At 57.4% G+C, this 12986-nt stretch overlaps 1 protein-coding gene and 2 long non-coding RNA genes across 4 annotated transcripts; 1 reads left to right on the top strand and 2 right to left on the bottom strand.

The window, feature by feature from the left end:
* Window positions 1-509: 509 nt before the first annotated feature.
* On the bottom strand, window positions 510-5306 carry LOC115338213 (the record flags this gene model as incomplete). The annotated part of the gene is made up of 6 exons (XM_030006701.1): window positions 5212-5306; window positions 4661-4753; window positions 3261-3557; window positions 1970-2073; window positions 709-789; window positions 510-580 (listed from the first exon to the last, which is right to left on the bottom strand). Coding segments are annotated over exons 1-6 (713 nt in total), but the record flags the coding sequence as incomplete, so codon positions are not given.
* Window positions 5307-6354: 1048 nt separating this feature from the next.
* On the bottom strand, window positions 6355-7369 carry LOC115338215. The gene is made up of 2 exons (XR_003922350.2): window positions 6829-7369; window positions 6355-6413 (listed from the first exon to the last, which is right to left on the bottom strand). It is a non-coding gene; the product is annotated as an uncharacterized LOC115338215 (long non-coding RNA).
* Window positions 7029-7726, top strand: LOC115338216. Of its 2 annotated transcripts, none has more exons than XR_003922351.1 (3): window positions 7029-7083; window positions 7297-7461; window positions 7630-7726. It is a non-coding gene; the product is annotated as an uncharacterized LOC115338216 (long non-coding RNA). The 2 variants fall into 2 exon arrangements; XR_005931918.1 differs by having other exon boundaries at window positions 7546-7649.
* Window positions 7727-12986: the final 5260 nt, after the last annotated feature.

Here is a 12986-nt window from a genome sequence, read left to right on the forward strand (position 1 = left end):
GTTTGAAGGATGAGGTATTAAGGAGTAGTAATATATGGATAATTCTGGATTGGACTGAAGGACATTGATGATAGGTATGAAGTATCTGAGGAATTGTTGATTAGTTTTTTATGTTAGGATTCCGTCTTATTATTAGATTAGTGATGCAGTCCTTACGCACGCTTTATTGATGATATTCTTATTTATGTCGTGCTTCCTCCGCGTGCCATGCTTGTCTTCCTCTGTATTGTGCGGCGGATTCCGTTATTACGCGTTCCTTCACATGTCTTCGGCTATGTTTCCTTATGGTCTTGGTTGCTACGTCTGCGAGGAGTCTGGCTGACCGGCGCAGGTCTGAGCGGGCTGGCGCGCTGGCGCCGGGCCTCATTGCGGGATTAGGGAGGAGGAGGAAGAGGAGAAGGGATGAAGGGGGGGAGGCGGCGGAGGGAGGAAGAGGAAGGAGGGATGGAGGAAGAGGAGGCCGGCCTGCCGGCAGGTTCACGGTCCGCGGCGGGGCCGACTGCGCCTACCTGGGGGACGCGGACGTGCAGACGGCCAGCTGCGCCTCCGAGAAGCACTGGATCTGCGCCCGCCCGCCCGCCTGAACCCCCTGGGGGGGGGGGGGGGGTCGTGTGTCCCCCCCCACCCATGGGTGCTCCCCCTCCCCCCGCCCCCCCCCAATAAAGGCGCTAGAGCAGGAGGGCGTCGCGGCGGCAGAGCCAGCGCAACTCGGCCCCGCAACTTTCCAACGCCGAGCGACCCCGTCGTAGCACCCCGCAATCCCGGCCCTGGCCCCCGCGCTGCCCGGTCCTGTGGGGGTACCCCCAAAAAATTAGGGGTACGCCCCAAGTTTGGGGACGGGGGGGGGGGGAGTTACCCTAAAATGTGGGGGGGGGGGATGGCTGGAGAGTTGGGGGGGGATGGGGGAGGTTTGAGGGGGGAGAGGGGGTACCCCGATATGGATGGGGAGAGGGGTACCCCGATATGGGTGGGGAGGGGAGGAGGGGGTACCCCAATATGGGTGGGGAGAGGGGGTACCCCAATATGGGTGGGGAGAGGGAGGAGGGGGTACCCCAATATGGGTGGGGAGAGGGGTACCCCAATATGGATGGGGAGGAGGGGGTACCCCAATATGGGTGGGGAGAGGGGTACCCCAATATGGGTGGGGAGAGGGAGGAGGGGGTACCCCAATATGGGTGGGGAGAGGGGTACCCCAATATGGGTGGGGAGAGGGGTACCCCAATATGAATGGGGATGGGGAGGAGGGGGTACCCCAATATGGATGGGGAGGAGGGGGTACCCCAATATGGGTGGGGAGAGGGGTACCCCAATATGAATGGGGATGGGGAGGAGGGGGTACCCCAATATGGGTGGGGAGAGGGGTACCCCAATATGAATGGGGATGGGGAGGAGGGGGTACCCCAATATGGATGGGGAGGAGGGGGTACCCCAATATGAATGGGGAGAGGGGTACCCCAATATGAATGGGGATGGGGAGAGGGGTACCCCGATACGGATGGGGGTGGGATGGAGAGGATGGGGTACCCCAATATGGATGAGGAAGAGGGGGCACCCCGATCTAGATGGGGATGGGGAGGAAGGGGCACCCCAATAGGGATGGGGAGAGGGGTACCCCAATACAGATGGGGGTGGGATGGGGAGGAGGGGGTACCCCGATGTGGATGGGGCTGGGGAGAGGGGTACCCCAATACAGATGGGGATGGGGAGGAGGGGGTACCCCAATAGGGATGGGGAGGAGGGGGTACCCCAGTATGGATGGGGATGGGGAGAGGGACACCCCAATATAGGTGGGGATGGGGAGAGGGGCACCCCGATGCAGATGGGGGTATGGGGGAGAGGGGCACCCCAATATGGGTGGGGATGGGGGGTACCCTAAAGGGCTGGGGATGGGAAGAAGGGCACCCCGGGGTCACACCCTCCCCTGGGACACCCCCCCCCGCCCCAAGGTCCCCCCCAAATCCCAACTCACGGTGGGGGCTGCTGGGAGCCGTCGGGCCAAATCCAGGTGTGGGCACGAAAACGCAGCCCCACCCAAAGGGGGTTCGGTTCCCCCATCACCCCCTCCAGGGAGGCCTGGGGGGGCCAAAGAGGGGGGTGTCAGACTGGGGGCCCCCCCTTGCACCCCCAAACCCACCTGGTAACCAACAACCCAGGGTCCCCCCCCCAGTCACAGATATTTTGAGGGATGCTGCAGCATCAGATGCCCCAATTCCCTCCTCCCCCAAATCTCCCCCTAAATGGGTACTTTTGGGGGTGCTGCTGCCTGGGACACCCCAATCCCCCCCCAAATGGGTATTTTTTGGGGTGCCACAGCCTGGGATACCCCCAAATCTAGCCATAATGGTTTTTTTGGGGGGTGTTGGAGCCTAGGATGCCCCAATTCCTCCCCTAAAATGGATATTTTTGAGGGTTCCGCAGACTGGAATGCTCCAATCCCCCCCCCAAATGGATATTTTTTGGGGTGCTGCTACCTGGGACACCCCAATCCACCCCCAAAACCCCCAATAATGGATATTTTTTGGGGTGCTGCTACCTGGGATGCCCCAATCCCCCCCAATAATGGATATTTTTGGGGGTGCTGCTACCTGGGACACCCCAATCCACCCCCAAAACCCCCAATAATGGATATTTTTTGGGGTGCTGCTACCTGGGGTGCCCCAATCCCCCCCAATAATGGATATTTTTGGGGGTGCTGCTACCTGGGACACCCCAATCCACCCCCAAAACCCCCAATAATGGATATTTTTTGGGGTGTGCTGCTACCTGGGGTGCCCCAATCCCCCCCAATAATGGATATTTTTGGGGGTGCTGCTACCTGGGACACCCCAATCCACCCCCAAAACCCCCAATAATGGATATTTTTTGGGGTGCTGCTACCTGGGATGCCCCAATCCCCCCCAATAATGGATATTTTTTGGGGTGCTGCTACCTGGGACACCCCAATCCACCCCCAAAACCCCCAATAATGGATATTTTTGGGGGTGCTGCTACCTGGGATGCCCCATTTCCTCCCAAAGCCCCCCCCCAAACTGTTGCTTTTTCAGGGTGTCACACTACGAGATGTCCCCAAACCCAACCATAAGGAATATTTTTGGGGGTGCCGCTGCCTGCAATGCCCCAATATCCCCCCAAATCCTTCCCCAAAAGTGATATTTGGGGGGGGGGGTTTTACACAACGTGGGACACCCCAATCTTCCCCCAACACCCCCCCCCCCAGGAAGGTATCTAGGGGAACCAGCATCATTTTGGGGGTGTCTCACCGCAGCCGGGAAGTCGCGGGGGCTGAGCAGTCGGGCAGCGCGGGCGGCGCAATCGCGGGCAGCATCGTCCCAGGTACGGGCGGCTGCCGAAATTCGGTAGCAGGCAGCAGCTCGGGGGGTCCAGCCGGGGGGGGCAGAGGCCACAAGGAGCCTTCGGCCTCCCCCGGGCGCCGTCGTCTTCCTCGCACAGGTCACGGCGAAGGGCAGCCGCCAGCTCGGCCGCGCTCCCGTTACAAGCGGGTGCCGTCGGTATCGGGGTCCCCGTCGGTCGCCCACTCGCTGCACCCAAAACATCTCCTGAAGTCAACCCAAAAAAGTTGGTGGCCTTTCCCCAGCCCACCCGCTGCTCCCCCCTCCCCATTTCTTATGTCATCACCCCTTTTTTGATGCCATCAGCCCCGTTTTTTGATGTCAGCAACCCTTTTTTTATGTCATCACCCCTTTTTTGATGCCATCAGCCCCTTTTTTTTGACGTCAGCACCCCTTTTTTTATGTCAGCACCCCTTTTTTGATGCCATCAGCCCCTTTTTTTGACGTCAGCACCCCTTTTTTTATGTCAGCACCCCTTTTTTGATGCCATCAGCCCCTTTTTTTGACGTCAGCACCCCTTTTTTTATGTCATTGCCCCTTTTTTTGATGTCATGACCCCCTTTTTTGATGCCATCACTCTTTTTGATGTCATCACCTTTTTGCCATCACCCCTTTTTTTGATGTCATCACCCCTTTTTTATGTCATCACCTTTTTTGATGCCATCACCCCTTTTTCGATGTCATCACCTTTTTTGATGCCATCACCCCTTTTTCGATGTCATCACCCCCTTTTTTTGATGCCATCACCTTTTTTGATGCCATCACCCCTTTTTCGATATCATCACCCCCTTTTTTGTCATTACCCCCTTTTTTGATGCCATCGCCCCTTTTTTGATATCATCATCCCCCTTTTTTGATGCCATTACCTTTTTTGATGCCATTACCTTTTTTGATGCCATCACCCCTTTTTTTTGATGCCATCACCCCTTTTTTGATGCCATCGCCCCCTTTTTCGACAGTATCGCCCCCTTTTTCCCCCTCCTCAACCCCTCTCACGATCTTCCCCCCCCCCCTCCCTTTTTGGCACCCACCCCCCACCCCCACCTCGGGGCACCCCTGGGTGGGGGATGGGGGTTCAGCGCAGGCGTCAAACGGCTCCACGGGGGTGAGAGGAAAACCCGCGAAAACGATGATTCAGCCCCAAACGGTTGCGGTGGAGCTGGAGGGGGGGCGGGGGGGTCACCCACAAGCTCCCCCCCTATAGAAGCTGTACCCATATAGGGCCTATTGCCCTATATAGCAGCTCTCCCCTCATATATAAGCTCCCCACCCTATAGGACCCCCCCCCCATAGGACCCCCCCCCACTCACCGAGCACCCCCAGGACGCCGATGGTCACCCCCAGGATCAGGCCCCCGGCCAGGGCCAGGCTGGGGGACAGGGGACACCCCCGGGGACAGCGGCCTGGGGGGGGGGAGAGGGATGGGGACAGTGTGGGGACACCCCGGGGGTGGTCCTGAGTGCACTTCGGCCGCGGTCCTCCCCGTCCCTCCTCCTCCTCCCTCCTTCCCTCTCCCATCCCTCCTCCCATCCTTCCTCATCCTCCCTCCATCCCTTCTCCATCCCTCTTCTCTCCTTCCTCCCTCTTCATCCTCATCCTCCCTCCTCTCATCCTCCCTCCCTCTTCCACCCTTCATCCCTCTTCCATCCTTCTTCCACCTCCTCCTCCACCCGCCATTCCTCTTCCATCCCTCCTCCTCCTCCCTTCCTCATCCTCCCTCCATCCCTCTTCCTCCACTCTCTCCCTCCCTCCTCATCCTCCCTCCAGCCCTTTTCCACCCTTCATCCCTCTTCCATCCCTCCTCCTCCCTCCCTCATCCTTCCTCCTCCCTCCCTCCCTCCTCATCCTCCCTCCCTCCCACCTCGGGTGGGGGTCCCGGCTGTCCCCCCCGGGACCCTCAGGTCAGCATAGACGACCTCCTCAGCCATGTCACCAGCGCTGCCACCGCCGTGTCCCCCCCCCACCGTGTGTCACCCCCGTGTCCCCGTCCCCCCCCCCCCCGCCGTGGGGTGAATCACTGCAGGGGGGGGGGGGGGAAACCACTGCAAAAACATCCGCCCGGGGGGGGGGGGGGGCACCCCAAAACCAGCCCTTCCCCCCACCCCCCCGTGGTGGGGTGGGAGGGGGCAGGGCTTTATTAGTGAGAGCCACAGGGTGTTAATTAACAGCCTTATAGGGCTTAATTGGCAGGCTTATAGAGCTTAATTAACAGGTTTACAGAGATTGATTGGAAGGTTTAGGGCTTAATTGGAAGGTTTACAGAGCTTAATTAATAGGGTAAATAGAGCCTAATTAATAGTGCTAATAGAGCTTAGTTAGCAGGGCTAATAGAGCCTAATTAGCAGGGCTAATAGACCTTATTTTCTAGGGTTATCAAGAAAAATTAATGCATCACAAGCCAGCCCCTTTGTGGCACTGGCCCCTCATTAGTGACCAAGGGCCCTCATTAGTGATCCCAGGGCCTCATTAGCAGCCCTGCACCCCAGTTAGTGACCCACTGACCTCATTAACAATTCCAAGGTCTGGTTAGCAACCCTGGACCCTCATTAGTGACCCATGGACCTCATTAACAATCCCAGGGCCTCCTTAGCAATCCTGGACCCTCATTAGTGATGCTAGGGCCTCGTTAGCAATCCCAGGCCCTAATTAAGGCTCTCAGGCCCTAATTAGTGATCCCTGGGGACACCCTTGTGTGGTGCCTGGGGTGTCCCCAAGGCCACCTGGGCCATGTCCCTGCTGGGGTGGTCCTGGTGTCCCCCCCCCTTGTCACCTCCCCAGTCACCCCATCCCCGAGGTGGCACCGCATTGTCCCCCAACCACAGGACACCCCCAGCCCCTGTCCCCAAGACGGGGACACCTTCTCCTCCAGGTGACATCCCCGGGATTGTCCCCTCCAGAGGTGTCCGGATCTCCCTCGTCCCCCACAGCAGGGACAATGACAAAGCTCTGGATGTGCTGACTCAGCGCCAGCCTGCCCAGGAAAAGACGGAGCCACCCACAGCCATTTTGTCACCCGTTTATTGTCACCCACGTCCCCAAAGGCTGTCCCTCGTTGTCACCCACCTGTGGGAGATCCAAGAGGGGCTGAGTGACACCGAGGGGGATCCCCAAACCCCCCGGTTTTGCCCCAAAAGATGATCCGCGTGTAGGGACGAAGCCCCCGGGGACAGCCACAGCTGGCTGTCCCCACAGCAGGGCTGTCCCTTGTCCTCTGCCTCCAGTTCTTACGTGGGTGGCCACGGGTGACCGCCCACGCCTTTGTGGGAGGGACATAACCCGTGTCCCCATGTCCCCAACGCCCCCAGTGTGTCGTGTCCCCCCCCCGTCCCCCTCAGCTGAAGAGCCAGCACAACCCTATACGAGCCCCGGGAGAATCCCCATGGGATGGGTGCTGGGAACCCAGGCACCCAGGTGCCCCCCCCCCCACCCCCACAGGGGACCCAAGTGTTTTGGGTGTCCCCCTCCCCCCTCCCAGTACCTGTCCCAGCGTCGCTCTGGTCCGGGAACTTCACCCAGAACCTGGAGAGGGGAGGGAAGGAGGTGAGGGGGCCGGTCCCTATAGGGTGAGGCCTATAGGGGATCAGTGGGGTGGGAGGGAGGGTCCCTATAGGGTCTGGTCCCTATAGGGTCTGATCCCTATAGGGTGAGGTTGTCCCTACAGGGTCACATATAGAGAAGGGCTGCTCGCTGTAGGGTCAGGTCTATAGGAGATAAGGAGTGGGGTCCCTACAGGGTCTGGTCCCTATAGAATCAGGTCTATATGGGGTCAAATTGGTTTGGTTGCTATTGGGTCTAGCTATAGGGGGTCTGGGTCCATCTATAGGGTCAGGTCTGTATGGGGGGGGTGGTGGTGGGGTGCGGTCCCTATAGAATCAGGTCTATATGGGGTCAAATTGGTTTGGTCCTTATTGGGTCCATCTATGGGGGGGTCTGGGTCCATCTATAGGGTCAGGTCTGTATGGGGGGGTGGGGGGGGGGGGGTGGTCCCTATAGAATCAGGTCTATATGGGGTCAAATTGGTTTGGTTTCTATTGGGTCCAGCTATAGGGGGTCTGGGTCCATCTATAGGGTCAGGTCCATATGGGGGGGGGTGCAGTCCCTATAGAATCAGGTCTATATGGGGTCAAATTGGTTTGGTCCTTATTGGGTCCCTCTATGGGGGGTCTGGGGGGGTATGTGGTCCGTATAGAATCAGGTCTATATGGGGTCAAATTGGTTTCATCCCTATCGGGTCCAGCTATAGGGGGTCTGGGGGGGTATGTGGTCCATATAGAATCAGGTCTATATGGGGTCAAATTGGTTTGGTCTCTATTGGGTCCAGCTATAGGGGGTCTGGGTCCATCTATAGGGTCAGGTCCATATGGGGGGGTGGGGGTACAGTCCTTATAGAATCAGGTCTATATGGGGTCAAATTGGTTTGGTCCCTATTGGGTCCGTCTATAGGGGGCCTGGCCCCTATAAGGGCTGTAGGGGCTGGCGTATACCGGGGGGCACCAAGGGGTGTCCCCGGCCGTAGGTCACCCCGTTGCTCTGCCCTCGGCCCCGGGGCTGGCACACGGAGCAGTGCCGCCTGGCGGGGGCGGGGAGGGGGCCCTATACGGACTCCTATAGACATCTGCTATAGCCCCCCCACGTCCCCAACAGGCCTATACCCCCTCCACGCACCCCTACGCCCCACCAACACAACCTATACCCCTCGCACGTAGCCCCACATACCTCTACATCCCCCATACCTCCCCCCCCCCCATACTCCTCTATAGGCCCCACATCCCCCTATATCCCCCCCCAATACCCCTATATCCCCCCCCATTCTCATACCCGCCATGTACCACTATACCCCCCCCATACCCCTATATTCCTCCCCATACCCCCCACCCCCCCGTACTCCCCACATACCCTTATGTACCCCATACCACCTATACACTCCCATGCACCCCCAAATCCCCCATACGCCGTCCAGACACCCCCATACCCCTCCAGATACCTTCTATACCCCCCAGACACCTCTATATCCCCCATATGTCCCATATACCCCCATATAACCCCCCAGACGTCCTTATAACCCCCATATGCCCTATATACCCCCCCAGACAACCCCTATCCCCCCCATATGTCCCATATATCCCTCCAAACAACCCCCATACCCCCCCCCCATGCCCCTATATATGCCCCATATACCCATTCAGGCACCCCCATACCCCTATATATCCCTCTAAGCACCCCTACACCCACCCACCCGCCTATATACCCCTCTATCTCCTCCAGATACCCCTATATACCCCCTATATACCCTCCAGCTGCCCCTACAGAACCCCCGCCCGCCTCCCCCTCACCCGCCCCTGCCGGCGCCCATCATGGCCGCCGCCGCGCGGCCTTCTGGGAACGCCCCCTCCTCCCTCTCTGCGCGCAGCCGCCGCCTCCGATTGGCTGCCAGCCGCGCGCGCCCGCGGCGATTGGCGGGAAGCGGCGGTGGGTGGGAGCTGGCAGGAGAGGGAGGGGGCGGGCGCGGGGCTGGTGGGAAGGGGGCGGGGACTGGCGGCGGGGCGGGGCTGAGGGGGGAAGGGGGCGTGGTTTGATAAAGGGGCGGGGCCTGCGCGGCTCCAGAGGGGAGGGGGAGGTAATAAGCGTTAATAACGGGGGGCAGCCCCAAAATTGGGGTAATAACCCCTAATAATGAGGTAAAAATGGCTAATAATGGGGAATAATAGAGAATAATCCCAAATAAAAGAGGAAATAACGCCTAATAATGGGGTAATAATCGCTAATAATGGGGGATAGCCCTAATATTGGGGGGGCATGGGGGAGTAACCCCTAATAATGGGTTAAGAACCGCTAACAAAAGGGAATAATGAGGGAATGACCCCAAATATAGGGGGAAAATCGGGGAGAAACCCCTAATAATAAAGTTATAACTGCTAATAATGGGGAATAGCCCCTAATAAGTGGGGGATTAACCCCTAATAATGGGGTAATAATGGCTAATAATGGGGAATACCTCCAAATAAAGGGGGGAAATGGTGGAATAACTCCTAATAATGAGGTAATAAGAGCTAATAATGGGGAATAGTGGCGGAAAGTTCCAAATAGTGGGGGGAAATGGGGGAATAACCCCTAATAATGGGGTAATAATCGCTAATAATGTGGAAAAATGGGGGAATAGCCCCAAATAATGGGGGGAAAATAGGTGATATTGAAGGAATAACCCCTAATAATGGTGATTAATGGGGAACTAGTCCCCGAAATTTGGAGATAAAGGGGAAATAGATCCTAATAATGTAGAATAATAGGGAATAGTGGGGGAATAGGCACTAATAGAGAAAAATAATGGGAAAATAACCCTTAATAATGAGGAATTGCACCTAATTATGGGGAATAATGGGGAGTAACAGTCAGTGAGAAGGTAATAAGAGGGAAATAATGGGGCAACAACCCCTAATAATGGGTAATACCGGTTAATAATGAGGAATAATGGGGGACTTTCCCCTAATTAAGGGAGGCATCAGGCCTGATAATGAAAAATAACTGCTAATGGTGGGGAACAATGGTGAAAATGGGGAATTAATGGGTAATAATGGGGATGTAATCCTTAATAATGGGGAAATAATGCCTAATAATTGGGAAATATTGGCTAATAATGGGAAATGGTGGCTCATAATGGGATGTAGTGGCCAATAATGGGGAAATAATGGGTAATAATGGCAAATAGTGCCTAATAATGGGGAACTAATGGCTAATAATGGGAAAATAATGGTTAATAATGGAAAGTAGTGGCTAATAATGGGGGAAACTGCTAATAATGGGGAAATAATTGTTAATAATGGGAAATAGCTATTATAATGGGGAAATAGCTGCTAATAATGGGGAAATAACAGCTAATGATTGCAAATAATGGCTAATAATTTTGAAATAATGTCTAATAATTCAGAAATAACTGCTAATACTGGGAAATAGTGGCTAATAATGGGGAAATAACAGCTGATAATCATGAAATAATGGCTACTAATGGGGAAATAGTGGCTAATAATGGGAAAACCCACCACAAATAGTTGGGAAATAAGCTCTCCTTCTGGGAGAATGACTCTTAATGATGGAATTCGGCCCCGGACGCCTGGGTGTCCCCCCCCCTCCCCAGCTGTTCCCCCCCAAACAGCTGCTGCCCCCCCCCATCCCCAGCTGTTGGGGGGCAGCTGGCAGGACCACGTGGGGACCCAGGCGTCTGGGGAAAAGGGGGGGGCAATCCGCCCCAATATTTTTAGACCCTGAGACATGCGGTCACTGCCCAACCACGCGGGGAGGGGGGGGGGGCCAAATATGGCGAGTGGTGGCATGTCTGTCCATCCACACCCCCCCCCCCCACCTTGGGGTGCCCCCCACCCCAGGGTGGTGCCCTGGCACCTACTGCTGGGAGCATCCCCCCCCCCAGGGCACAACCTAGGAGGCCCCGAAAGGGAGTTTCGGGGGGTCCCCCAAGAAGGGGGTTTCAAGGGGGCCCCAAAAGGGAGTTTCCGGGGGGCTCCTCAAAAAAAAGGTGGTTTCAAGGGGCCCCCAAAAGGGAGTTTCGAGGGGGACCCCAAAAAGGAGTTTTCAGGGGACTCCAAAAGGGAGTTTGGGGGGGGTCCTCCAAAAAAAAGGCAGTTTCAAGGGGGCCCCAACAAGGAGTTTTGAGGGGGACCCCAAAAAGGAGTTTCCAGGGGGCCCCAAGATAGGGGGGTTTTTGAGGGGTCCAGAAAAAGGGGGTTTCGAGGGTCCTCCAAAAAGGGGTTTCAAGGGAGCTTCAAAAGGCAGTTTTGGGTGGGGACCCCACAAATGTGGTTTCGAGGGAACCCCAAAAGGGAGTTTTGGGGGGACATCAAAAGGGATTTTCCAGGCAGAGCCCCAAAGGGAGTTTCAGGGGGGGCCCTCAAAAACCCCACAGTTTCAAGGGGTCCCGAAAAGGGCAATTTTCAGGATTCCTTAAAAAAAACAGGTTTGAGGGTCCCCCCAAAAGACTGTTTCAAGCACCCCCCAAAAAAGCAGCTTTGAGGGGCCCCAAAAAGGGAGTTTCGAGCCCCCCGCCCAAAAGGCAGTTTCGAGGAGCCCCAAAAGAGGGTTTTGAGGAGTTCCCCCAAGAAAGGGGGTTTTGAGGGGTCCAGAAAAAGGGAGTTTTGAGGCCCCCCCAAAAAAGGCAGTTTCGAGGGGCCCCAAAAGGGGGTTTTGAGGGGTCCAGAAAAAGGGAGTTTTGAGGCCCCCCCAAAAAAAGGCAGTTTCGAGGGGCCCCAAAAGGGGGTTTTGAGGGGTCCAGAAAAAGGGAGTTTTGAGGCCCCACCCCCGAAAGGGGATTTTGAAGGGTCCTCCCCTCAAAAGGTGGTTTCGAGGGGCCCCAAAAGAGGGTTTCGAGGGGTCCCCAAAAAACCTTTGGGGTCCAAAAAAGACAGTTTTGAGGCTCCCCCCCCCCCAAAATGACGTGTTGTTTTGGGGGGGGAGGCCCTTCTGGGGGGCTTCCAGCCCCCCCCCGTTGTTTTGGGGGGGCATTTGGGGGGGAGCCACCCCCCCCAGGTAACAAAGGGCTTCCTACCCATAGAGGACTGAGGAGTTCAGGGTTTGCCCCCCCCCCCCCCCCCAAGGGAACCCAGGCGTCCGAGCTCCCAAGTCCCCCTGGTGCCCCCCCCCCGTGTCCCCCCCCCCAAAAAGGAGGGGGAGGAGAAGGAGGAGGAGGAGGGGGGGGAAGGGGGAGAGGACCCAGGCGTCCGGGAGGCTGCAGCGAGGAGGAGGCGAGAAGGAACCCGGTGGGCATCGGGGGGGGGGGCAAAAATGGGGGGGCTGGGGGTATTGGGGGGCATTTGGGGGCACTTAGGGGGGGATTGGGGGGATTTGGGGGCACTTGAGGGGTGTTGTGGGTGAATTGGGGGGGTTGGGGGGACTTGGGGGTGTTGGGGGGCATTTGGGGGCACCTAAGGGGGGATTTGAGGGGTGTATGGGGGGGTGGGGGGGATTTGGGGGGTGACTTGGGATATTTGGGGGCACTGGATGGGTGTTGGGTGTGAATTAGGGGGGAGTTGGGGGGCACTTGGGGGGATTGGGGGGCATTTGGGGGCACTTAGGGGGGATTTGGGGGAGTATGGGGGGATTGGGGGGATTTGGGGTATTTGGGGGCACTTGAGGGGTGTCGGGGTGGAGTTGGGGGGGATTGGGGGGCACTTGGGGGTGTTGGGGGGGCATTTGGGGGTCCTTAGGGGGGGGACTTGGGGGGGTATGGAGAAGTTGGGGGGGATTTGGGGGGTGACTTGGGGGATGTGGGGGCACTTTAGGGGTGTTGGAGTGAATTGGGGGGGAGTTGGGGGGCATTTGGGGGCACCTAGGGAGGGATCTGGGGGGGGGGTGGAGAGGATTTAGGGGGTCACTTGGGGGGATTGGGGGGCATTTGGGGGTGTTGGAGGGCATTTAGGGGCACCTGGGGGGGATTTGAGGGGTGTATGGGCGGGGTGGGGGGGATTTGGGGGCATTTGAGGGGTGTTGGGGGCATTGGGGGCATTTAGGAGGTATTTCGGGGGGCACTCGGGGGGAGTTGGGGGGCACTTGGGGGGTATTGGGGCACTTAGGGGGAGCTGGGGGGGGATTGGGGGGGGCCTGGAGCAGCACACGATGCCCACGGAGGCA

The sequence above is a fragment of the Aquila chrysaetos genome, unplaced genomic scaffold, assembly GCF_900496995.4.
Source record: "Aquila chrysaetos chrysaetos unplaced genomic scaffold, bAquChr1.4, whole genome shotgun sequence".
Classification (NCBI taxonomy): Eukaryota; Metazoa; Chordata; class Aves; order Accipitriformes; family Accipitridae; genus Aquila; species Aquila chrysaetos.